Here is a 23,836-nt window from a genome sequence, read left to right on the forward strand (position 1 = left end):
CCCGGTCGGCCGGCCCCTGGGTGCCGCTCCCCGCAGCAGCTCCCCGCTGCCCTGCCTAGACGCAGCCCCGTCCCCCGCCGGGCACTCACTTCTTCCGCCTCTCCCGCCCCAGCTCCAGCCCCAGGCTGTCGGGGGCTGCCGCCCGGCTGCCACCGCCTTCCCCCATGGCGCCGCCCGCCCGGCGCCCAGGCCCGGCGTCGGCGGCCGTTGCGCGGGGTAACGGCCGCTGCGCGCCCGGCGGCGGCCTGAGGGACCGGCCCGGCCCGGCCGCCCTCCCGCGGCCGCGGTGTGGCCAGAGGCGGGCGGGCGCTAATCCTGGCCCCCGGCCCGTCACCTCTCGGGGCGGGCGTACCCAGCCTCCGCAGCCGCTGTGGCTCTCGCTGCCCGGGGAAAGCGGAGATGGGGACACGGGGGCCCGGCGCGAACGCCTGCCAGGTAGCCAGCCTCGCCTTCACCTCCTGGGGTGCATCAAGCGCTGCATTAGAGCCGGTCGAGGGAGGTGGTTGTCCCGCTCTACTCTGCGCTGATGCGGCCTCACCTTGAGTACTGCGTGGAGTTTTGGGTGCCACAGTACATTAAGGATACAAAGCTACTAGAGAGTGTCCAGAGGAGGGCCACGGGGTTGGCAAAGGGTTTAGACGAGAGACCGTATGAGGAACGGCTGAAGTCCTTAGACTACAGCTTCCTCACAAGGGGAGGAGGAGGACAGGCGCTGATCTCTTCTCTCTGGTGACCAATGATAGGACCCAAGGGAATGGCAGGGAGATGTGCCAGGGGAGGTTTAGGTTGGATATTAAAAAAAGGTTCTTCACCCAGAGGGTGGTGGAGCCCTGGAACAGGCACCCCAGGGAGGCAGGCACAGCACCAAGCCTGATGATATTCAGTAAGCACTTGGGCAATGCCCTCAGAGATATGGTGTGAATTTTAGGGTTGTCCTGTGCAGGTACAGGAGTTGGACTTGATGATCCTTGTGAGTCCCTTCCAGCTCAGGACATTCTATGATTCTATGTTTCCCATTCAATCTGCCCACATTTGCAGCAGCTCTTGCCAGTTGCTGCTGTAATGGCCCCTCCTTTGATGGCATTTTTGCTTCCCTCTGTCTAGGCAACTCCCCAGCACATAGCTTGGGCTGCACCAGAAATTACTGGGAAAAAATACAACACAGTTCTGGCCCAGTTAAAGAGTTTTGACCATGTAGGGTGAACTGTTGATGTGCTACGCTTTTCATGACCCAGTAAACACAAATACGTGCAGATTTTTTTTTAAACACTTCTTTTGGGTGGATAGTAGTCCAGTTTTAAATAAATGCTTTGACCGACGTGTGAAGGCAGGCACAGCACAGCAGGGCCTGGTCTTAAAAGTATGCCTAGCACCCTTGATAACTGATCTGCGCTGTGCAGAAATTAGTTTGCAAGTACTTAACTTGAGACAGGACAGAAGAACTTAGAAGAACCAGTCTTAATCATCACCGATCACAAATGGAGTCAATTAGTCAATACGTACTGCCTAATATTTTAATTCTCTTACAATGGTCCAGATTCATGCTTAAAAATGTTTGATGTTGCATTTTTCAAATCAGGAATTTTAAATCGGTTCATGGCTTTCTCAAGGCAAGGCTTTATGGGGTGGACTGAGATTAATCAGTCTCAAGTTATAACAGATGCTATCATCTAATCAGTGAATCATCACTTGAGGTGTGGATTGAATTCAAAATTGTTTGAAGTACTTTAATCAAGAGAAAATTAGAAGAGTGCTGCACTGCAACTGCATTTACATTTAGCTGCTCATTTTGCCTTCAGGATTTACTGAATGTTACCTTTTTAAGATACACTGAAAATACATTCCATACCAAACCAATAATTTAAGTAATGTCTTGGATTGGTTAGCATTCATAACGGTCTCATTGCACTGAATCTTAACAGCAAGGGGGTTAACCGGTACCCATTTTTCTTGTTATCAGTTTTTGTGAAGAACTGTTTCAAGATTAATTTAACATGCCTACTGAATAGTTCTCAACTGGAGGGCACATTCAGAGAGCTCAGAAAGATCCCAGGAATCACAAGGAAGTCTGAGAACTGAGAGCACAGAATAACTGAGGGCTGTATCCTGGCCACAGTGCACTGTGCCACAGGAGACTTGTCTTTGACCTCCTCTCCAGGATGCTTTCAGGTCCCAGCCTCAACTCAGGGATTACTAGGTGTCCTCACGAGGTAAGCTCCCAGGAACTAGGTCACAGTGCACATAAGGATGAACCCGGACCACACCATGTGCTTTGCCACATGGTTTGGGAACTGGAGTGGGAAAAGGGCAAAAGTGTCTTTTGGACAGAGGTCTTGTGAGAGTGGGTAAAACTTCAAACCATCAATATTTGTAGCAATTATAGTAGTAATATAGTGACATTTGGAACACATAAGAGCTTTCCTCCATTTCTTTATTCTGAATGAATTGGTTAAAATTAGATATATAGATACCTACAAATGTACTTTAGTTGTTTTAAGGCTTTTAATGTTATTTTTGAGACTTAAGTTTTTTAGTAAGAAAGGTTAGGAAACTTGGTCACAACACAATTCATTTGAAAACAGATTTTTATCCTTAAAGGCATATCTTCAGATTATGTGAAGGCAATAAACAGCTACAGTTGCTTAAAAGCAAGGCAGACCAGTTGCTGAAGACAAACATTTGGATTACGACATAAATTAGTTTTTACAAAGGAGTTATTTCTGTAGCACCAGTAACTAGGGTATAATGAGATGACTGGCTGTGTGAACAAAGGAAAACTGGTGTATGTTTTATATTTTGATCTTACCAAGGACTCTGATATAGTCTCCCATAGTACCTGTGCTGTCCAAAAAGCGGTGTGCAATGAGCCAATAATCACACGCTCAGGAGAGACGTTGCTTATTTATTTCAAGGTTGTGCAAGCCTGGGTTCTTGGTGGTTTCCCACAGATCAAGCACACCGGGTCAAAGTCACAGTAGGTATTTATGCAGTTAAATGTGTCAGTAACATGTAATATTCACGCCTGCCCCAGCTAGTCATTGGGTAGTTTCTTTCTCACTTCATCATAGAGGTACAGCTCCTTTTAAATTTACTATGCATGCTCAGAGAGTAAGGGGCTTATTTACGTAGGGGGCTTTCATGTGTATAGGCGTGATTTTTAGTATCATAATGAGGTGAATAGTTCACCCAAAGGACACTTATTTCTTACCAGGTTAGCAGCACACATAAACCATCCTGATTAGTTGTGCTCCTTAAGGTCTAATTGCCCCAGGATGTCCTTGGTTAAAGGATACTGACTTTGTCTGAGGTGGGAGTTTTCCCTTTTATCAGTCTCTCAGTCCTTCTCCAAGGATGCTGAATGTCTGCTCTTCTAATTAGAGATAGTTTAGTGGCCTTTAGTTTTAACATATATGAAAAACATCTTGGCCTAATACAATGTTAGCTAAGTTTCTTCAGCACCTTTATAGCCAAATTGGTAAGTTATAGATTGGATCACTGGGAAATAAGGTTGCTGGAAAACTGACTGAGCCAGCAGGCTTAAAATGTGGTGAATAGCAGTATGGCTGCTTGACTCATCAAGTACTGACTGATCAATACCTCAGCCAGTACCCTTAATTGTTTATTTACAGCCTGGAAGACTGAGCACACTCTCACCAAGTTTGTTGCTGCTGCTGCCAAACTGATGGGAGCAGCCACTATGCAGGAGGGCAGGGCTGCCATTCAGAGCAGGCATACAGCCTGGAGAAACAGGCTGCTGAAAGGAACCTAATGAAATTCAACAAAAAGCAAACACAATCTGACATTTGGGATGGGAAAAGCCCATGCACCAGCACAGACTGGGGGTGGTAACTGGAAGGCAACTTCAAAGAAAATACATGGGGTCCCTAGTGAACAAGCTGACCGTGAGCCAGCAACACACCTTGCAGCAAAGGCCAACAGCCTCCTGGGCTGCGTTAGCGGGAGAGTAGCCAGGGGGCTGAGTGAGGTGATTCTTCCCCTTTGTTCAGCACTTGTGGGACCACAAGCTGGAGCACTTAGCCATGGGCTCCCAAACACATCCTAAGGGCTTCCAAGCTGGCCAGGGGCTAGCACACGTACACGTGGCCGATGATCAGCCTGGAGAAGAAAAGGCTTGAGGAGAACTTAGTGCAGTCAGCAGCTACCCAAGAGGAAGTCGGAGAGAAGCCAGAGAAGCCAGACTCTTCTCCAGTGTGCACTATAGGATAAACAGCAATTCACCCAAGTGCTTATGAAAAATTTTGGCCCACTATAAGGGAAAAATATTTACCTTTACCAGAGTCAAACTTGGCAAAGTTTGCTCAGAGAGATTGTAAAGTCTCCATCCTTGGAGATAACCAAAACATGAGCAGAACTGGCACTGGACCTGTTTTGAGAAGAAGGGTGGACTACAGATCTCTCTAGTCTGGGACATGTGGAGGTCCCTTCCAACCTACACCATTCTATGGTGATCTGAATGTCAGCATGCTTTGGTGAAAGATAGTTTTAACAATTCTTTTTAAAGGATTACATTTAGTTTGTCAAGGAGTATTAACAAATAGGCTATCCCAAAGTGTTTTCAAATCAGCATTATACAACCCACCCACCCTTGGAATCTAGAGGAATCCATTCAAATGCAGGGGTTTAGACTTCAGGTTAGAACAGTGGTTTATACTTACGGAATGAAGATACCAGAGATGGCATTAGCTTCAAATATCTTAAAGGCTGTTGAAAGTAATCTTCTCAAGACAAGACCAATATTGTAGCAGAAAAGACTTCAAATAAATTAATTTGGAAATAGCAATGCATTAGGAAATCAGGTAGCAGTTCACTCAGTAAACAGCATTAGTAAGAATACTAGGACTGCCATACATCAAAAGCCATTCAGCGTTCAAAGGAGAAACAAAATGAAAGTGGGAATAGAAAACAAACCTAAGGTATGAGGCTTAGGGAGGCCAAGGGTGTGTAGTGTATGAAAGAGGGAGCCAAGATAAGGCCATGTGTGTGAAGGCTGTTTTATATGGTAGAGGAACTGGGGAGAAGTGGACGGATTTGCTGCCCAGGGCCCAAGTAATGACAGCTGAAGCAGGGTAAGTTCAACAGCATAATACTTGCAGCAGTGAGAATTAACTAAACTTTGGAACAATGTGAAAGGGAAGATGATGGATGTATCGCATTAAAAACTGTAAAGTGGGGTACACGTTTTTAAAAAATTAGCTTTAATCTGCTTCAAGATAAATTTGAAAGACTGAGTACACGTGAAGAGAACAGCAGGTTGGGCAGGACAACAATACTTGCCTGATATCGATGGCATTTTTATCTTTTTTTTCTGCTCAGTATGCTACAGCTTGGTCTCTTGAACGCTGTAGCACTTTAATCTTAACTGTTGTTTTAATACAACCTGTTCTGATGGTTTACAGATAAAACTAATGAGCATAAACTATATGCAAAACCAAAATGGGAGGGAGGACAAAGATACAAATACATGCATCCCTATTGTAAACGCAGTTCATAACAACAAAAATGCTTTTTCTAGTGTGAAGTCTTTAATAGCCTTCAACTGGTTACACTTGCTTGCAAATGACAGACTGTAGTGAGAGAAATTGTGGTAGTGTACTTTTTGATGGACCTTTTTAGTTTGAAGTCTTTTAAGCCCTAATTGATGAGCTTGTTTCTATCATAGACATACTCCAATACTGTTCTTTATTACTTCAGGAGACCTAGTCTTTCCACTCACTGACCCATACAGCAGCTTCACATCATAAAAAAGCCAGGCGCAGATTAACTAATTTTAATCTCATCTTTATTTCCATAAACCAAAGTTACACTTTAAGTGGTTAGATCCTTTGTTTCACATTTCTCACCCTACGTAAACACCTACAGTAGCTATCACAAAATGTGCACCTATTAGTTGTTACTGTATTTTTTCAGTCTGAGGCAAATATCACTTGCTAACAACCATTTATAGATATGTTCTCCATTTACAGTTATGTTCTCCATTTACATGAAATGGAGGTAAGTTCTAAATTGATGGTGTTCTGTTTGCTGCGGGTCCAGCCAATATTAGAATGTGTAGCAGCTTTAAAACTCAAAAATGAACTGTTAAATAAGTAGCACTGTTAAGCATCTCAAGGGTTCTGCGTATGGAGTTACTACACATTGCACAAGGAACAGGATGAAAAACCTACACGGTAGTGTCTATTCTATTCCACACACACCTCTTCCTTAAAAGGGCTTGTCTTCATACCCTTTAGAGACGTACTTTGTGCAACTATGAATTCAGTGGAATAAAGATGTTGACTGCTAGAACAACTTGTTGAAGCAAATACATATTGTTTTCCATTAGGAGACCATGATATATACTCTGAATCTTTCTGGATTGGCTGAAAAGTACAGAATGCATAGAAGTTCCTAGAGTCCTCTGTAGAATGTTTCTACAGAAGATTATTATGCAAAAACATACTTACCCTCTCTACATAAAAATATCAAAGTATCTTTGCATATTCCTTATGGAGTCCACTGGAGAATACATTTTTCTAGAGTTGTAAATACCCTCTTTTAGAAGAAATGCTTGATATCTTTGGTTTGCTTATATGCTGGATGGAAAAAAATAGTTTTAAAGGGAATAACTACCTAGTTACCTGAGGTTCATCTTTCATTTCTTCTAATGTGAACTTTGGATAAGATTAACTGTTTGGTAGCTGAAAAGGGAGATTCTCTACAAAACAATGAGACACAAAGCTTATTTTACTGCACACTAAATAAGACAAGGCTGTTTTAGTAAAACTAACTCTTCAGGATAGTTAAAAAACAAAACTAGTAGTCCTATTTGTTCCAGCATTAGTAATCCTATTTGTTCTGTATCACCACCTTTACAAATATAAATCATTACAAAAATATTCACAATTGTTTTTCTATATTAATCTATTATTCCATATTATATTTTGAAAAAGTGCTTACAGAGGCAAGTTTATTAACTGCAAACTCATATCCTTCCAGTTGTCTAAAGCCCTGATCCCGTTGTTTAAAATCCTTGTTGAATACAGAACAAGGAGTTAAGACAACTTTCATTTTCCCTTGCACAAATGCCCTCCCTACTTTTACATTTTCACGTCAAATTAAGTAACAATTTCTTGAAAAGTAGTGTGATTTGTGTTAAATTAGCAACGTAGTTACTTCTAAATAGGAATTTTCATCTCTAATGTAAGGCCTTGAGAGATATTTCATTACTTTCACTGTTTATCCTTCTTCTCATTATCCAATACTTTATATTCATCTAACACAGCATGGCCGGTTTCCTTTGCAGTTCTCTTTACAACAGCTTTTATACCAATATTGTCAATGTTAAACGCAGTCACACCAACATTGATTGCAGAATTCATAGCATTGTCTGTAGCACGGCCAGCATCATCTCCATACCTTAAGAAAGATAGCAGTTTTGTAGATATGTGTACTTAGTATTTTCCTCTTCACTAGAATTCTTTTGAAAGCAAAAATTTAAGCATTACCAAGAACTAATAATAAGCACACAGCCCGAATGCCTAAAGAATAAAATTAGAAATTATCAAGCCATTTGAGTAAGGGCTGCTCCTCTATCAGATGGATTATTCTTTAAAGATACCAATAAGCTTCTGCCCTTTTTCCTCAAAAAACCTTTAAGTCCTTCTCCCTCCTTACCCTCTAGTTTTGAAGGGTAGAAGGCTTACCTATAGAACCATAACAGCAGGGGGGAGAGATTTCTGTGCAATAAGCTTTAAGTACTTTTTCACCTAAATTCTTAGGTAAAATTCCTAACACCATCTATTCCCCGCATAAACCCTCACAGGTAGACCATTGCAGCTGCTAAACCTTCTCAGTCTGTACCACAGGTGGCAGCACTGAGGAGGAGGGAGGGTAAACACTGTCTTGCTTTCTCACCTGTTAGAAAAAAAGGGGACCAGAATCACCTCAGGCATACTTTTTCTCAGCTGGTACCACCGCTGACAGATGAGCACTTGGTTAGTACTTAGTCCTGTATCGACATGGCATAATATGATACTACATCTGGTGTAACAGCAACTCACTGGCACATTAATTCCAAGCCACAAAAGTAGACTTACTGAGGTAGTGCACCACTGTGCTCAAGCAAATTAGCCCAGACAGTCTAACAGGTCTCCTCGGTACAGGGAATTGCTGACACATCTGGGCTCATATGCTCAAGGTAGCAAGGTCCCTACCAAAAAATTTCACTGTGCAGCAAACACTTACCTGAAGTAACCTGGAATCAATACAGAGGCAAAGGGAAAGAAGGGGGGGGGGGGGGGGGGGGGGCGGGTATGAAGAAGTCAGACAAAATCCCGAAAAGCAACAAAGCTATCTTGAGGATATGCTAAAAATTACCAAGAGGTAAAACCTCTGGTCTCTCCACTGGGCTGTGGGTCCAGCTTCTTTATGCTTTAGGGGTGAAGTCAGCAGTCTCATATTAATTACTCAAGTGTGAAGAAAGGTAGACATCTACACCAGTAGAGAGAACATACTGGAGGAGGACAAGGGCATAGCAAGAGCAGTAAGTCCAACTGCTCCGGGCAGCCAGACACCTCCCCAGAGAGCACTGCAATCAGGCAAACCAGGCCAAAGGGAAGTATTTCTGGCAGCATCAGAATCCCAGCAGTTACCAGAGTCACTTTTCCCCTGCACTTCTGATGACCAGAGATCTCCAAATAAGGCTAGAGAGAAGCACAGAATACCAAAAAATCCACAAATCTGTCGCATTATCAGTGCGGCAGCCATGGCATAATGGCTGGAATTAACAATGAAACCGAATAAAAATAATTTGTGCTTTTTTGTTTTGTTCTCAATTCTCTGATAGAGTAACAGCCTTGAATCACCAACATCTGATTTGCAGATCACGGAATTAATCTCACAGCAAAAGTGCAGCATTTGTCAATTTGATTAGTTACTTTCACTTCAGGAACATCATAAGTCAGTTTTACATAACATCAGTAAAATAGATAAACTCATTTAAAGTGAGACTCTATCTTGTCCAATACAGTTAGACTAACAATTTGTTAATATTTGATAACTGATTTTTAGTTTGCCTGTTTCAATTGCATTATTTGTAATTTCTTTTTTTTTTTTTTAAAGAAAAAAGTGCAGGTGTAGATACTGCAGTTATTTATATCATTGTAAAAACCCAGGAAGGTAGTAGCATGGTACTTTGCCAGAAATATCACTTCTGAAGCTATGTTTTCCCCCAATTCTGATCAACATACACATATGATGAGCATTTCTTTACAATTCCATCCACAAAGGTATTGCAGCTAGGTTTTAGCTGAGTTTTTTGTTGATTTAGAGACACTGTGATGATGCTCCTTTAGCTTTGTTTCCATTGAGTGGAATTTAGCTGAACCACTCTGGTATTTTGAGTGGCATAAATCTTTGTAATAGAAACAGAAACCAGCTTCCAAAAGAGGTACTATGCAGAGTTTTAAGACATTTATATAGATAGATTCTAAAGATCAAATATCAAATATTTTCAACTGTATTGTAATTAACTGCAACATTTAATTACTGTTTTGCACTCGCAGTGGCTGTTGACTGCTCATCTCCGTATTTCCTATTTTTATATCTAAAACAAAAACATTAATGTGAATTTATGTGAAAAGAGCATCAGTGCAATACCTCCTGACATTCCTACTGAAAATAAACATTAGCAATAAAGCACCACTGACCAGAACTTCACTATCTAGCCTCCTATTTGAAATGCATCACAACACAACCCTGAATAACAATCTACTTAATACTGTATGCCAACATTTACCTTGTTACCTTCTGCTAGTAGCCTGTATGCACTTCCAGCATCTATTTTGCTACACTTATCACCAATTCCATTTAACCTATATGCTTTTGCTTACTCTTCAGTTTCTATTATAGCTATTGCAATTCTGATGGGTGCATTTCATATTTTTTCAGTTATTTCAATATATTCCCCTTGTTCTCCACAGCATCTTCCAGACACACATTCAACTTTGTTCCTTCCATCATCTTAGTAACATTGTCTTAATCCCAAATGTTACTATCCTCTTCTCACATTATTTTTTATTAACATCTGTATTTTTTCAAATCGAGGCTATCCTATTACTCCTATTTATGCCTTAGAGTTCCTTATGTAGTATTCTTTTTTGTAGCTCCTCGCTTTAGTCAGACCTGTTGATAGTTGAAGTTCTTCCATTTTTCTTCAAATTTAGCTAAATTTACATAAAATCAGGATCAGAGCTAAGAGGTTTAAAACAGTAACTTTTTCCATAATGATATTATACTGTAGAGCAAAGATATAAACCTGAACTGTATTTGTAACATAGCATGAAGCTGTAATACTTCTAGAAGAGAGCTAAAAAAATACTTACCAGAGTCATTTACTCACTTCATATTTTTACTTACAGGACATGCTTATTATTGTGCACTTAGCAGCTTATCATGTGCTGCATAATGAAACCAAAGCAGGTATTTCAGTTAGCGTCCCTGCACTTTCATACGCTTTTTTTGCCAGTATTCAAACACACTATGTCACAGAAGATAAAACCAACAAAAACATAAAACTTACTTGTATTTGACAGTTTTTACAGTCTCAGTTGAAACACTTTTAGCAATGCACTTAGCTGCGCTTTCTAAACCTTGCCACACTGTTGAAAACCCTGTAAAAATGAACAGCTTATTTGAGTCCATAGCATTGAAAACTATACAATTAAAAAAGTGTAAGGAATTTTTATTACCTTGAACTCCACTTGCTGCTACCACCAGAGCACCATCAAAAGTGGATTTGCCATCTTTATCTTTCTTAAGGGATTCGGGAACTAACTTGCTGCCATGCTTCTTCACGTGTGGAGCCAGCTCCTTTCCAACACAGCTTGCTATAGAACACACTCCCTCAACTACCATAAAACAACAGGACGCAGATTATTTAGTAAGAACACAGAACATCTTTCTTTAGAAGTTCTTTCTCCTAATTAAAAGTAAATTTCTCTGAAGTCTTAAGTGTTGCTTCTATTTAAATATGCTTATTTGAAAGACAGACTTTAATCCATGCTTAAGTACTCAACTGATAGAGAAACCACCTTATTTTTCAGATTCTGCACAGCTCCAGTTCCTAAGAAGGAAGTAAGGTTGGTCCTATGCCTAAAACCACTTTAAAAAAGAAATACATACACGTCACATGCTCTGATTTCAAGGAACTGTTTTCATTGCTTTGTTATCGCCAACTTGCAGATAGGGCACAAGCTGTGTTTCTTTCCTGACCTCTGAAGAAATCTTTCTTACGATCATTCCAGGTCTTCAAAGTGTTTTTATAACATCCAGCACAATTTGCTTTTAAACTTGGATGAGTCACTAGACACTAAATATAAACATTAATGCAAATAAATAATGAAGCTACTGAGAGCTGCTAGAGTCACCAAGCACCTCTAAACACCAAGCCATTTCTATCTGGAAGTTCATACATAGTCTAATAGACTTGTTTCAGATATGCGTATTTAAAACCATCCACACACACTCTCTAGTGGTGCAGCATGTATGTTAGTAACCACTGACAGTACAGCTTTTAAAATACATGGTTATCAACTTCAGAAGAAACAGACAGACCTTTTTGAATTAACTGTCTAAAACAGAAAAACATGCCAAACTTAAGACCGTACAGACTATTCTTTTAGGAAAGAAAAAGATGCCTCAAGGCCATATAATAAGTATTAGTCCTAAAGCATGTCTCACAGGAGACAACTAGGCACAAACTGGATCACTGGATTTCATCAGGTCAGTCCCTCCTTCAGTTCATTGGCCAGCTCTCATTTTACAGAGTATCTGTTATTTAAGGCAAAAATACAATATACTATGAGATGCAAATTTTTACCTAAGAACTGGCTGACTTTCACAGCTCCTCCCGTAGCCTGTTTTGCAACATGAAGCCCCTTTGCTACAGTTGGGTTGACTTCCAGAGGTTTGTCTTCTGGTTGAATGTGTTCTCGCAGTTTAGAAGCTCCTTTGTGGATAGCTTTACCAGTATATTCTGCTCCTTTTATTAGGCCCCAGCTCACCCAAGATGCACCTTCAAGGCAAAAATTGTGTTTCTTAGAATGTACAATTTTATCAACTATGATTCCTACAGCTTTCCCTCCTCTGCAACACTGACTTTAGAAACATTCCTGATTACAGAGTCTGCAATTATACCCTTCCCTGACTAGGCCAGCATGAATTCCTGCTGTGATTTCTGCTCCGACACCACCCACGTTTTTTCAATTCACTTTATTTAGTTTAATACAGCCAGCCCTCATCCAAATGTCAGCTTAATACAGATACTGAGATTTTTAATAGATATTCAAGCCCCAGCTGGGTCAGAAATGATAGAACTGCACATCTCAATATTATTAACATTCTGAAAATGTACAACCCAGCCCTCTAGCCCTCCTAGCAGATTCATATTTATTACAATCAGCTGGTGGTCATTAGTATATTTCAGAGGTTCTCAGAGGAAAAATAAACCACTGTTTATCTTCAGAAATCACAATAGATGCCTGCTTTAATGTAACTGCTCATATAGAGTAAAATTATTCTATCACAGTGGTTTGAGTCACAGGGGGTGATACCTTAACACATAGTCAGATGAGGAGCCTAACTCATTTGCAATGAAGACAACTGTTGGTAATGGATTTAGACTCTGCACTGTTTTTATAGAGCTCACAAAAGTATCCTCTAGATGATTACAACTGTATCTGGTGAAGAACTACTTCTGGCCCCTCAGCTTCTACCAGCACACATGCATTTAGGTGAAAACACTGTTTAAATGTTACTCACAGAGGTTTCATAATCCTCATATTACAACAGTACCTGACAAGATTCCGTGGGCAACTTTCTCACTCCATTCTGGCAACTCTTTCTGATTTTCTGCTCCTTCAGGTTGTGGTTGGATATGTACAGTCTGAGGCAAGTTAATTGCATCACCAGAGGCTTCTGAAGGCTACCAAGTGAAATTAAACACCTGAGAATCTGCTTCACGACGTATCATCAGGATTTCCATTTTACATGTTTTAGATCATACAGATCCATTATCAGAAAACACTAACGCTGTGTATTCCTTGGGAAAGTGTACAGAAATTCAGTGGAAGTTTGTGATGCAGTTACTTTTGCGCAGAAATCCTACGCAATCAAAAAAAGCTTATCAGACAGCTCAACATTTTCACTACACTTCCAGTTTACAATGAAAAGATTTGCATGCCAACATGGCCATACAGTCAAGTTAACTAAGTAGGGAAAACTTATAGTACAAGTTACCTAGCAAAAAAAAGATAAGAGACTTGTCCATCTACCAATTTTGTCTTATTGGACGGAAGTAAACGCTGTTGTCATTCAGTGTGGGAACTGCAGTCCAGCTGCCCTAGAAGAATGCAGCTGTTCTGGTTGTTTTGCTCCTCATCCTTCCCTCCCAAATTAAAAAATAAAGGCGATTATTCATTCTACGCGCTGTCAATGCTTTTGCAGACTGGCACAGCCAAGGAATACATCAAGCTGTGCATGGTACTGCTCCCCCTCCCCATTTAAAGTTGGGTGGATAGGTTTGGTGTGATTTCATGTCAAATACTACAGTTTCTGGAGTAGACATTAATCATTCAAACAAAGCAACCACCACCACAGTCTGGTTAGCATTTCTAAAAAGTGTAACACCACTTTACACAGTTCACAGACAACATGTAATTAAACTTTAATTACAGAAAGCAAAAAAAACCGTGAAGATTTAGGTTAGGATTCTATTTTTAAGACTTTTCCAATGTAAAAGTAAAAACCCAAACATTTCAATGATTGAAAACACTGTTAGTTGATGAGGGACAGTAAGAAAGACCTTTTTGTTTAGTCTAGAAGAGTCTATTTGAAAGCATTCATAGATGAAACCTATGACCAGAATAGAATACATAGTATAGAATAATATTTCATATTGCACAGAATTCTTAAGATTCCCCTGAGATACTTACTACAAATAAAAATAGGGTAATGGACAAAACTGGCTGTTGCAGTAAAACAGAACAAAACTAACATTAACAGAAAGGAGTAGATTAAGTCTTGGAAAGTTGCTAGGTTAACGGTGTATCACTGACTTGTACTATATCATCAATTACTGCTTGACAGCAGTGCGATAGCTCATGTTTAAGAAATGTCTTTAGCATGTGACCAAAACACTTTGGGGGCTGGGCAGAAGTTACCTTAATAAACAGCTATAACTTAAAAAAAGAAACAATTAGAAAATGGCAAAGTACACTCCAGATATAATTTAGTCACACCACAGTTTGGGTCATTATGTAGAAAGACATTCAAGACTTCTAAGGACCTTGCTAAGGAGCAGAAACGGGTTCTCTTATAAGACAGGTGACTCTATACTATAATTACATTAAATACACTTGTTAATTGGATCCTCATGTGTACTATATAAACTAGGCTTTGAAATATTTGTGCTCTGTCACAAAGTTTTTTAAAACTCCAGAAATCTGCCACTGATTTGCAAAATGTGGTAGCCTGCAGTAACTGAACCAGCTTTTAACAAACAACAACAAAACCCAACCAAATAAAAAACCAACACAGGGCACAGCATACACTGCTGCTTTCAACCAAGTCTGGAATCTCAGAAGTTCTAACATATATTTCAGTGACAATTTCTATTTTTTTTTTTTTTTAACTATAAAATTTTGGAATCACTGTCCTGGAATTTACCTGGACTTTGTGGCCAGACATCTGTTTAAATTTATCTTCAAAATGTGCTCTCACAGTTGCTGGGAGCTCTGAAGATAACCCTACTCTCTCATGGGATCCTGGCACCTGTGATATCATATCAGGGAACATCAACAAAAACATGGAATTTTAGGACAACAAGGAACTAATGAGATATCCAATTTTAACTACTTCTACGCAGGAAAGGGTACAGAATTTTATCCAGTAAACATAACTTAATTCTGTAGTACTTTTCCCTTTGAAGTAAAAATTAGTGACCTCTTGGGCTGGTGAAATTGCCTACTGAACTCAACAGGATTTATAACATAAGAGCTCTGCCCACATGGCATGCTGCAAACTGGTCCTTCATCATCTCTGCATCCAAGTCTTGGTGATTCAACAAGAATCTATCTTTCATGAAAAGATGTAATCTTGCTGTGAGCTTTTAGGCAGTTATTGATTACCATTCTTCCTGAAATAGTGCTCCAGTGCTCTTACAGTAATATATTTCACCTTGTTTCCAGTCACTGTATCTTACTGTGCCTTTGTTAAGACTATTAGGTCTTTTTCTATTTTCTCTATCTGTTAATATCTTACTGCAAGAGGGCACCAGATTTATCTATTTTGAGATCCCATCTGAAGGCAGATTTTTGAGGTACACGCTATTTTCACAGGTCTTCTCTGAAGCAGCTTAATATTTTTGAACTATAAACACATTTGGGCACAATATTCCAAGAATGGTATTATCAAAACTACACAGAGAGTGTGTGCATGTGTGTGCACACACAGAGGAAAAAAACCTGCTTTCTGCTGAACAGAAAATTTTATTTGGCCTCCTACATTCTCTTGGAAAAATAGAGAAAACATACAAAATTGTTTCCAGTTCCTCTCTGTGCTTACAATTTAGTGTTTTCAAATTTCTGTCCTCACATCTCACAGAGCCTACAGTTTCATTACTAGGTTGCTTAGTCTTAGCTACTTTATCTATTTCTCACTGGCGAGCTTACCAAGCAAGACACAGTAAAGGTACACAACTAAATGTAAATGGAAGAATGTATTGATCATTTCCACCTTTCCTCATTGGTTTAAAAAAGGCAGCCCAGGAATTCACCTGGATTCGAAGGTCAGACATCTGTTTTAAGAGATCCTCAAAGAGCTCTCTGTCAGCTGCTGGAAGCTCTGAAGACAGCACTACTCCCACGTAGGACCCTGGTATCTGGGTCATCGTGTCAGGGAACATATAGACTCCAGTATGGCAGCACAGAACAGGAGACTGGTTACACATTAGAGGATACAACCAGTCACAAACCTAGAAAAGGTAAGTACACAAAGAAATTAAAGGAACCATTTAAAAAGAAAGGCAGGCAGAACATACCGATAAGCACCACAAACTTGATTTTCCATAAAGTTTAGTAAGAAAAATAAAAAAGCCTTATGCCATCTTGGAAAAAAAAAATAGACAAAAAAACCCTCAAAACAGAAAACCCACATGACTGTAGAAATATCATTCTTGATTAGTTCTGACAGCCTAATATAGATAAAATACTCATTTTCACAGGACTATAATTCAGACTGGTAGCCTCTTAACTGAGGTCTGGTCTTGAGGCCCAGGTGTAGAAGCAAATGAATAGGACCGCCAAACAAGTCAGGATTCACAGTGCCTGTAACTTCCTGTAGATCTCGGGGCAGGTTTATATGATAGGGTAAAGAAAATGGCTGTGGCTGGCCAACTATTGAAGACTGCTAACACAGGTGGAGGTGAACTAGCAGACCCAAAACCAGGAAGCAGTTTTTGTTTATTTGTTCCACCAAGTTTCCCCTTCACTGATGAGACTTCCAACAGGCAATCTCAGCAGCAACAAGGAGGTCCAAAGCCAGAAATCGGATCAGAAACACAGTGCACGTTACAGAACACACCCACGTGCACTGAAAAAAATCCAAATACTGCATCTTTTTTATTTGTGGTTCATATTAACATTTGTGGTCTCAATTAACATATTAACATGGGCCCTCAAATTCCAAATTCTCACTTGCCCTAACTGCAGTACCTTATCGCTAGTTGGGACTGAAGTGGGTAGCATGCGAAGCCGTTTACACTGACATGTTGCAAGAGGCGAATCAACATGTCTTCTCTATATGAGGAAAGGGGAGTTAATTTCATTAAATAAAAAGAAACGTTAAACTCCTTTAGAAAATTGAATTCACCAGAACAGTCAGCACTCAACCACCCTGGGAAAACACAAGGGTCATTGTCACAGAAAAAGTCATAGAAGTATATATTTGCAGAAAACCATTTTTCCAACAGCTATAACATCCTTCATATTATCACACAGAGATTTAGGATCAGAAGAGCAAGAACTTAAGAAGGTTGCCTTTTAAAGTTTTATGACAGTCCTTCCACCTTAATTAAAGGAGAAAATTATTTTCCTGTTACCTGAAGAAATGCAGGTGGACGATTCTGGGCCATCTCACTATCTGTATCCAAGAACTTCACAATGCGTAGATATCCAGGATACGATGGAGCACTGACCTGCCCGTCAGGAGTCACAAAGAATATTTGTACTCCTTGAGGAATCAAGATCAGCTCATCTGCATCCACTCCCAGGTTTTCAAGGGGAGGTGGCTGAGTACACTTTCTGTAGTAGTCCTCACCTACAGAAGAAAACTCCCCAGAGTCTGTGCCATAAGACACAGTAAAATGGCCATTGGTAGCTTGAGGAGTATAGGCAGGAGGTGCTTCATTCGGCAGACAGAGAGGTTTTGCAGGTGATGGACTCACAGATGGAATTTGCCCCTGGCTCACATTTGCAACACCTCCATCTGCTGCAGGTGGCTGACTTGGTACCAACAGAGAATTAGGGGCTGGGGGTCTTTCTGGCTTTTCTTTGGAAGGAATAGATGGGTACAACTTGGGCACCCCTGCAGGCGCATCCATCGCAGCAGGACTCGCTTGTACAGGTGAGGCATTTTGTTCTAGAATGCCAAGTCGAGCGTGAACATTTTGGAGGGTCTCCCTCATCTTCCGTTGCAGTTGCCTAGCAGACTCCCACTGGGACCCTACACATGCAGGACCCTGCGACGGAATGCTGACTCCTCGGAGCAAGTGGTCAAGTCCTTGCTTATAATAATTTTTTGCCTCTTCCTTCTGACCCAGTTCATCTGTATTCAGTCCTTTATCGATAAAGAAAAAGGCTTTCCTGTACTCTTCATTAATAGCTTTAATATTTGCATCTTCTTGCATAACTGGATCCTGTAGTTGTTCCATTACTGCAAATTTGGGATAGATTAGTAGGAGCATTCATGGATTAAGCCAAACAAAGTTTACCTTAGAATAAAATGTCTTCTAATTGGTTTCTAACAATGACTATACCTCATGTATTTGCAGAAAGCTATCTATTTGCTTGGTACAGTGTCTGGTATCTTGTGGTTATCTCCTATGAATCTTCAGACTTAGAATATCTGATTCCAAGTCAGCAAGGAATTTAACTCTATAACCATCACATCTAGTTACATTGCAGACAGGTATTTCCTACAAGTTAAGCATCACAAGAATATGGATACGCCTGATACTAAACTTTCAATTTAAAGAGCATTAAGATCAGTAGCAAATGGGGGAGTAAAAAAAATTAAAAATCTAACTTTACTTTTGATAACATTTAAAAAAAATCTCTAGGGTATTAAAAAATTCAGTTAACATTTTGTCTCTTTAAATAAAGGCTGAGCTTACAAACAGTACATTTTTATTTAAAGGATTTAAGGAAAAGCATTAAACAGATTTAAACAAATCTTGACAGTCTTCAAGACAGACACAGAACTGGGAAGAAATACTTTGAACAGTTAGAGCTATGCCTTGCAAAATGAAACAGGGAATTATAAACACTGTAAAGGAATTAAGTAAAGTGAGAAAAATGATTGGTGTTTTCCCTTCCTTGCTCCCCAGGTAACAAAAACCTGAAACACCAATATGTGCAAAAGTGTACGTTACAGGTTCTATTTAGAATGTGTTCCTCAAACAGCATCATATATATTTCAACAACTGAAGAGCAGAAAAGAATCCAGTATGTTTATTTGAACTTCAAAATGCGTAGAAATCACTCTTTTAGCAGAATGCAGATTTTCAGTCTTGGCCAAATGCAGAAACTACAAATCATTTTTGGACTAAGATATTGTTTACAACACACAACTAAAAAAAAATAAACTCCAGTAAGGCTTTTTGCTGACAGTGTTGAGAGGCACTGTCAATTCAGGAAATCAGAGTAATGATCATGGACAAAAATGGGATACTATTTAAAAATGAAAGAGCATGCATTTTCAAGAAAAACGATTCTGTGCTGTAAGCTGGATGGAAGAAGGGAGAAAAATCTAGAGATGTCTGTTGATCACAATGATAGCAAGCTACAGAAAACAGGGGGGTAAGTAAAATCCAAAGTGTAAAAAGAAAAGTACTTCCATTACACATACAGAAGCATCAATGCCACTGTACAAAGCACTGGTGAGACCTCACACAACGCTGAGCCACATCCAAGAAAGCTACACCAGAAGAGGGAGCAGCATGCAGAAGGCCACTGAAATTTTCTGGTGAATCGATTACTTTACTCTTCGCTAGACAGAGGTAAGTTTGACTTACTAAGCAAGTAAACTAAAGGCTAAGAGATTGGATTAGCCTCCATAAATAAACTGGATGAAAAGAAGAAAGTAAATCAGGAAAGAAGAAAAGAACTACTGAAATCCAAACTTTTATTAAAATCCTGAAACAGTACCTACGTTTAAGTTTATTTAATGTCTCTTCTTGTTTTAGTTTAACTATGAATAAAGTAAAAAAAAATATAATCTGAAAAATAACCTCCTTCTACGCCAAGAAAAACAGAGACACTTAAGAAGTGCAGATCCTGAAACGACTTTAAAGGGGTAAAGATGTAATGCCGTGCTCTACTCCTAGATCCTTGATGATCAAAATGCAGATAGCGCTTATGTGACTGATGCATCTGCAGTCACAGGACAGAAGTGCCATGTAATCTTGAACGCATCTGTATTTGTATGATGCGACAGGATCTCAATTTCATGCAAATGATGAGATACGTTATTTCAGTCCAACGACAGACATGTAGCTAAGACTATGACAGGTAGCTTGAGAAGGCAGCCCACATGGAGCGGGTCACGTGCGACTTGAGCCACCAGGCTCGCTGCCCATTCCCCATCATGTAGCAGAAAAACAAATCCCGGTCTGGAGGAGACTTTTCCGGTTGATTGCGGTCACCTGCTGCCAACAGGCTCAACATCTTTGATTTAAGCTGAAGAACAACACTGGCATAAGTGTATATTTAATAGCCACCAAGGACATCAAATTTAGAAGTTACAAGCATGCTTCTGATCAGCGCAGCAGCAAGCAATTATGACAGTAATTGGAAAGAACTTGTTTAACAAGTTTGTGAATATAGCTGGATCTTTACGTGAAAAATTAGACTTAACCATGCCATATATTTTATAATCGAGACATTAACCATTAAAGATATTGAGTTGAATTACTGGCTAGCAATAAAACCTAAGGACTCCCAGACCATATCATCTTGTGTCAACACTTGTATTTACTAATGAAAAATCCATTTTCCCTTGTAAGAAGGGTCTAAAGGTGAGAAACAATTTAAAAGTAAAGGGCTCTGATTTAAAAATTACTGTGGATTTCCAAAACACAGAAAATGTTTAGAAGACTGAGAAAGACAGAGTTTAACCTAACATCACAGTTTACTTCTTTATAAGCAAAATTTAGTGTTTTGACATTTTTTAGTGCCTGTGAATCCAATTCTGTAACAAATCCCTTCTTAAGGCTTTAATTAAACAATTCATTTGTGTGAACACAACTGCGGTACCGTAGTGTACTTTGCGCCATGCTTTTTGATTTGTTTTTGCTGAGGGAGGCTAAGGCTAAGCCACTTGACAGATTTTGAATAATTCTTTTGCTAGTGATTGTTAGTATATAAACAAGAAGAGACATCAAGTAAAATCCTGAAGTCATAGCTACATTCCAACTTCATAGTGAACTAGTTTACTGTTTACTGTACGCTCGTCGTACTGTCAGCATCACTCTTCTTGCTAAAGCTCAGTTTTTATTAACACTAAAAAAAGTCTGTAAGAAAACAGAGGTGTCAGCACAACCAGTGCATACACAGCACTCATGCATGGTGGAGATACAAAAGCTGGCTCAGCAATTCAGAAGAGTGGGAGTGTTACAACTCATCCGATTGTTTGAAACATCCCAAGTTTGCAGTACACGTACAGTATAGTTACCACCAAACTATGCATTTGGGTGGCAAAGCACTTGGAAATGGAAGAAGGAATTCACAGTGGATTTTAAATTTAACACAGGATAACTAAAAGTCAGCCAGAAGAGCTGAATTTAGTTCATTCTTATTAATTTATTAAAATTAATACAAAAGAATGAATAGTGTAAAGTAAATAAGCCATCTGGATTTCTCCCTCACAAGGCAAGAAGAAATCTCTGAAACAGAACATGTAAGTAGCAATCCAATCACAAGCAAGGAAGATCCTCAGTCATTATTATTTTCAGTGTATGATCTTAATACAGTGTTTAAGTGTCCTGCAAGGTTTAATATTTATCTGTAATCTATTTCTACACAACACAGTCTTGTTTCCTCTGTTTTAAAGCTGGAATGAATTGGCAAAGTGTATATTACTAAATACAAGCATGCCATAAACCAACCTTTGGTCCTACGGCCAGTACAGATCGGACCAGATCTGTACGACTTAGTACTAAGTAAGATTTAGAGGAACTTGTCTTGGAGAAAGCTGGTCCAAAACAGAGCTAAGAACAGAGCTAACAGGCACTGTAGATAATCACAGATTAATCCAGTGCTCGAGCTCATTCCTTGGCCCTTTTTCATTTATCAGTATAGATACACTCTGTGGTTTTAAGTGACTCAACCAAGGGAGGCTGCAGTGCAACAGGGAAACTCGAGTTCAATTTGATATTGTAAACTAACATCTCAACTATCTGGATGGCCATCCTTCCTCTGAAGCAGCAAACCCCACTTCATTAAAAAATAATTTTAATTAAAAAAATACAGCTCAGTGCTTGATCTTACTGTCAGAACGTAAACATGAGGCCTAAAGCTTATTAAAAGGATTAAATAACCTGACTGACAGAGGTAGGACACTCCTTCCAGCTCACTGTTGTTGAAAGCTGAGGGGCGTAGGGGAGGAAAAAGCAAAACCAAAACAAACCCCTTAATCCAAGAGCTCTTCCTATTTGTCAACTGTTTTTCTATCAGCCACTGATTTCAAAGATGAAGAGGTTGAAGGAGAACTACCATGCAGACAGAATTAAGCCTTATTTCTGTGGGGAAAGAGCAATTAAGAAAGTATTAGTTACTTTCAGGAATTCAGAGAACAAGCTTAATGAAATGTCATAAAGGATTTCAACTAATTCAAGCCATCTACTAGCTGACAATTTTACGGTTTTTTGCTTTTAGTTTAGAGTGGTTTGTTTAAGTAGCCCTTAATTTTTTTCATTAAGTGGTGGCCTACTGCTAGTCTTTAAGCACCTATGGCTAGATAGCATCAAAGACCATACAACAGAGAAAGTCAGCGATCCGATCTGACCTGGTAATTGTTAATCTCTTAAAATTACTGAAGACTTCAGTAAACTCCCACCTTCTGACATTCCAACCTACGCCATCTTCTCAGGCCCGTATCCCAGCACCTACATTCACCCAGCCAGCATGTCTAATCTTCCTCCTCTCGGTACTATTGCTGTCTCAAGCCTTTTCTTGTTCAAATAATTGGACTTTCTGACTCCTTGGTCTGCATTTCCACCGCATGCTCTCAACGCAGAGCTTTTAAGCTTTCAGTGCCTACTTGGCACTGCTCTAAACCAGAAAGCGACAGACCAGCAGGGCAGATGATTCCCCTCGTCACGCAGCCGTGCTGCCCAGCATTTACATTCCCCACAGCACTGAAGTGCAAAGACATTGTCACCATCTACCATTCTGCGGCCAAAGTTTCTAACAGCATCACGGAAAATTTAGGGTTATGTAAGATAGCTATTTAATGCTTTTTCATTAACAGTGCGCCTGCCGGTTTCTGATTGCTGCCAACGTATTTTTCCATATACAAACAACTCAAACCCAAACTGCCCGGCATGAATCTTTAAAAAAATAAAATTAAGGAGCAGTTTTTCAAAGTATTTTGACAAGTAACCTCTCAGATTCATGAGGAAGCACTCAGGAGACGGTTATCATGGCTACTTTACCCGGGCCCGCTCCCACCGCACTCCGTGCCCCCGGCCTCTGCCCCAGCTCTCCCTGACGACTCTGGCAGCCCGGGGCGGGGGGTTTCCCGCTCCCGCCGAGACCCCCGGCCGCAGCGCGGGGATGCGGGGCTCCGCGCCCGCTGCCCGCCCCCCGCCTGCCCCGCGCAGGGGGAGGATACGGGCCGCCGCCCGCCCGCCCGCCCGCCCGGCCCGGCCCTGGCCCGGCTCCCCGAGGCTCACGCCGCCGCCCCAGCCCCGCACTGACCGGACCGCCGCCCTCGCTTCAGGACACCGCCCGGGACTGCCCGGAGGCAGCCGAAGAGGCGGCAGCCGCGCGGTGGTACCCACCCCGCGACCGACCGCCCCACGACCGCCCACCAAGCCCCCTCCGGCCCGGGAAAGCCCAACCCCGCGCTCACCGAGCCAGGCCCGGCCCCGCCCCGCCTGCGCCACCACCTCCTCCTGCGTCAGGCACGCTGCTATGACGTCACCTATGGGGGCGGTGGTGGGGCGGTGGTGAGGGAGCTTCGTTCTGGCGGCGGCCGGGCAGGGGAACCAGGCTGGGAAGGCCTCCGCGGCGGGGCGAGAGAGACCCTGTGCAGGGGCCTGCTGTGGGGCCGGCGTGGGCAGGCGTGAGGAGAAGCGGAGGTGCGGGGGCACGCTGGCGGCGCGCTGCGTGGTTGTGACAGCTCGACTCTCGTGGTAGCGACTGATCAGTTAATAAAAGCTGTTTCATAAACCGTGGTGGTGATGCGTGCCTTCCCCCGACTTGATCGCCTGTCAGGAAAAAGGAGGACGCGTCCTCCTGCCACCCCCCACGTCCACCGCGGGCGGGAGCTTAAAAAGTCT

At 41.0% G+C, this 23,836-nt stretch overlaps 2 protein-coding genes across 16 annotated transcripts in view; both read right to left on the bottom strand.

Annotated features, from left to right (window-relative positions):
* The window catches only part of CCDC169 (coiled-coil domain containing 169), a 33,671-nt gene extending 33,358 nt beyond the window's left edge, over positions 1 to 313 (bottom strand). Inside the window, exon 1 of the mRNA XM_075085167.1 lies at positions 90 to 313. Within this exon, the coding sequence (XP_074941268.1) occupies positions 90 to 166 (77 nt within the window). The 5' untranslated portion in view covers positions 167 to 313. The remainder of the gene's footprint in view (positions 1 to 89) is intronic.
* A 5,470-nt stretch (positions 314 to 5,783) lies between these two features.
* SPART (spartin) lies at positions 5,784 to 23,487 on the bottom strand. 15 transcript variants are annotated; one of them, XM_075085193.1, is made up of 11 exons: positions 23,407 to 23,430; positions 21,961 to 22,072; positions 17,156 to 17,988; positions 15,833 to 16,030; positions 14,725 to 14,829; positions 12,853 to 12,982; positions 11,879 to 12,073; positions 10,749 to 10,907; positions 10,580 to 10,670; positions 9,548 to 9,604; positions 5,784 to 7,416 (listed from the first exon to the last, which is right to left on the bottom strand). In XM_075085193.1, the coding sequence occupies exons 3-11, from the start codon at positions 17,984 to 17,986 to the stop codon at positions 7,230 to 7,232; spliced, it is 1,953 nt and encodes a 650-aa protein (XP_074941294.1). In that variant the 5' UTR covers positions 17,987 to 17,988; positions 21,961 to 22,072; positions 23,407 to 23,430; the 3' UTR covers positions 5,784 to 7,229. The 15 variants fall into 15 exon arrangements, with proteins under 15 accessions (XP_074941294.1, XP_074941283.1, XP_074941304.1 ...); XM_075085182.1 differs by having other exon boundaries at positions 23,253 to 23,408; XM_075085203.1 differs by lacking the exon at positions 21,961 to 22,072 and having other exon boundaries at positions 23,407 to 23,487.
* Positions 23,488 to 23,836: the final 349 nt, after the last annotated feature.

The sequence above is a fragment of the Phalacrocorax aristotelis genome, chromosome 1 (genome assembly GCF_949628215.1).
Source record: "Phalacrocorax aristotelis chromosome 1, bGulAri2.1, whole genome shotgun sequence".
NCBI classification, from domain to species: domain Eukaryota; kingdom Metazoa; phylum Chordata; class Aves; order Suliformes; family Phalacrocoracidae; genus Phalacrocorax; species Phalacrocorax aristotelis.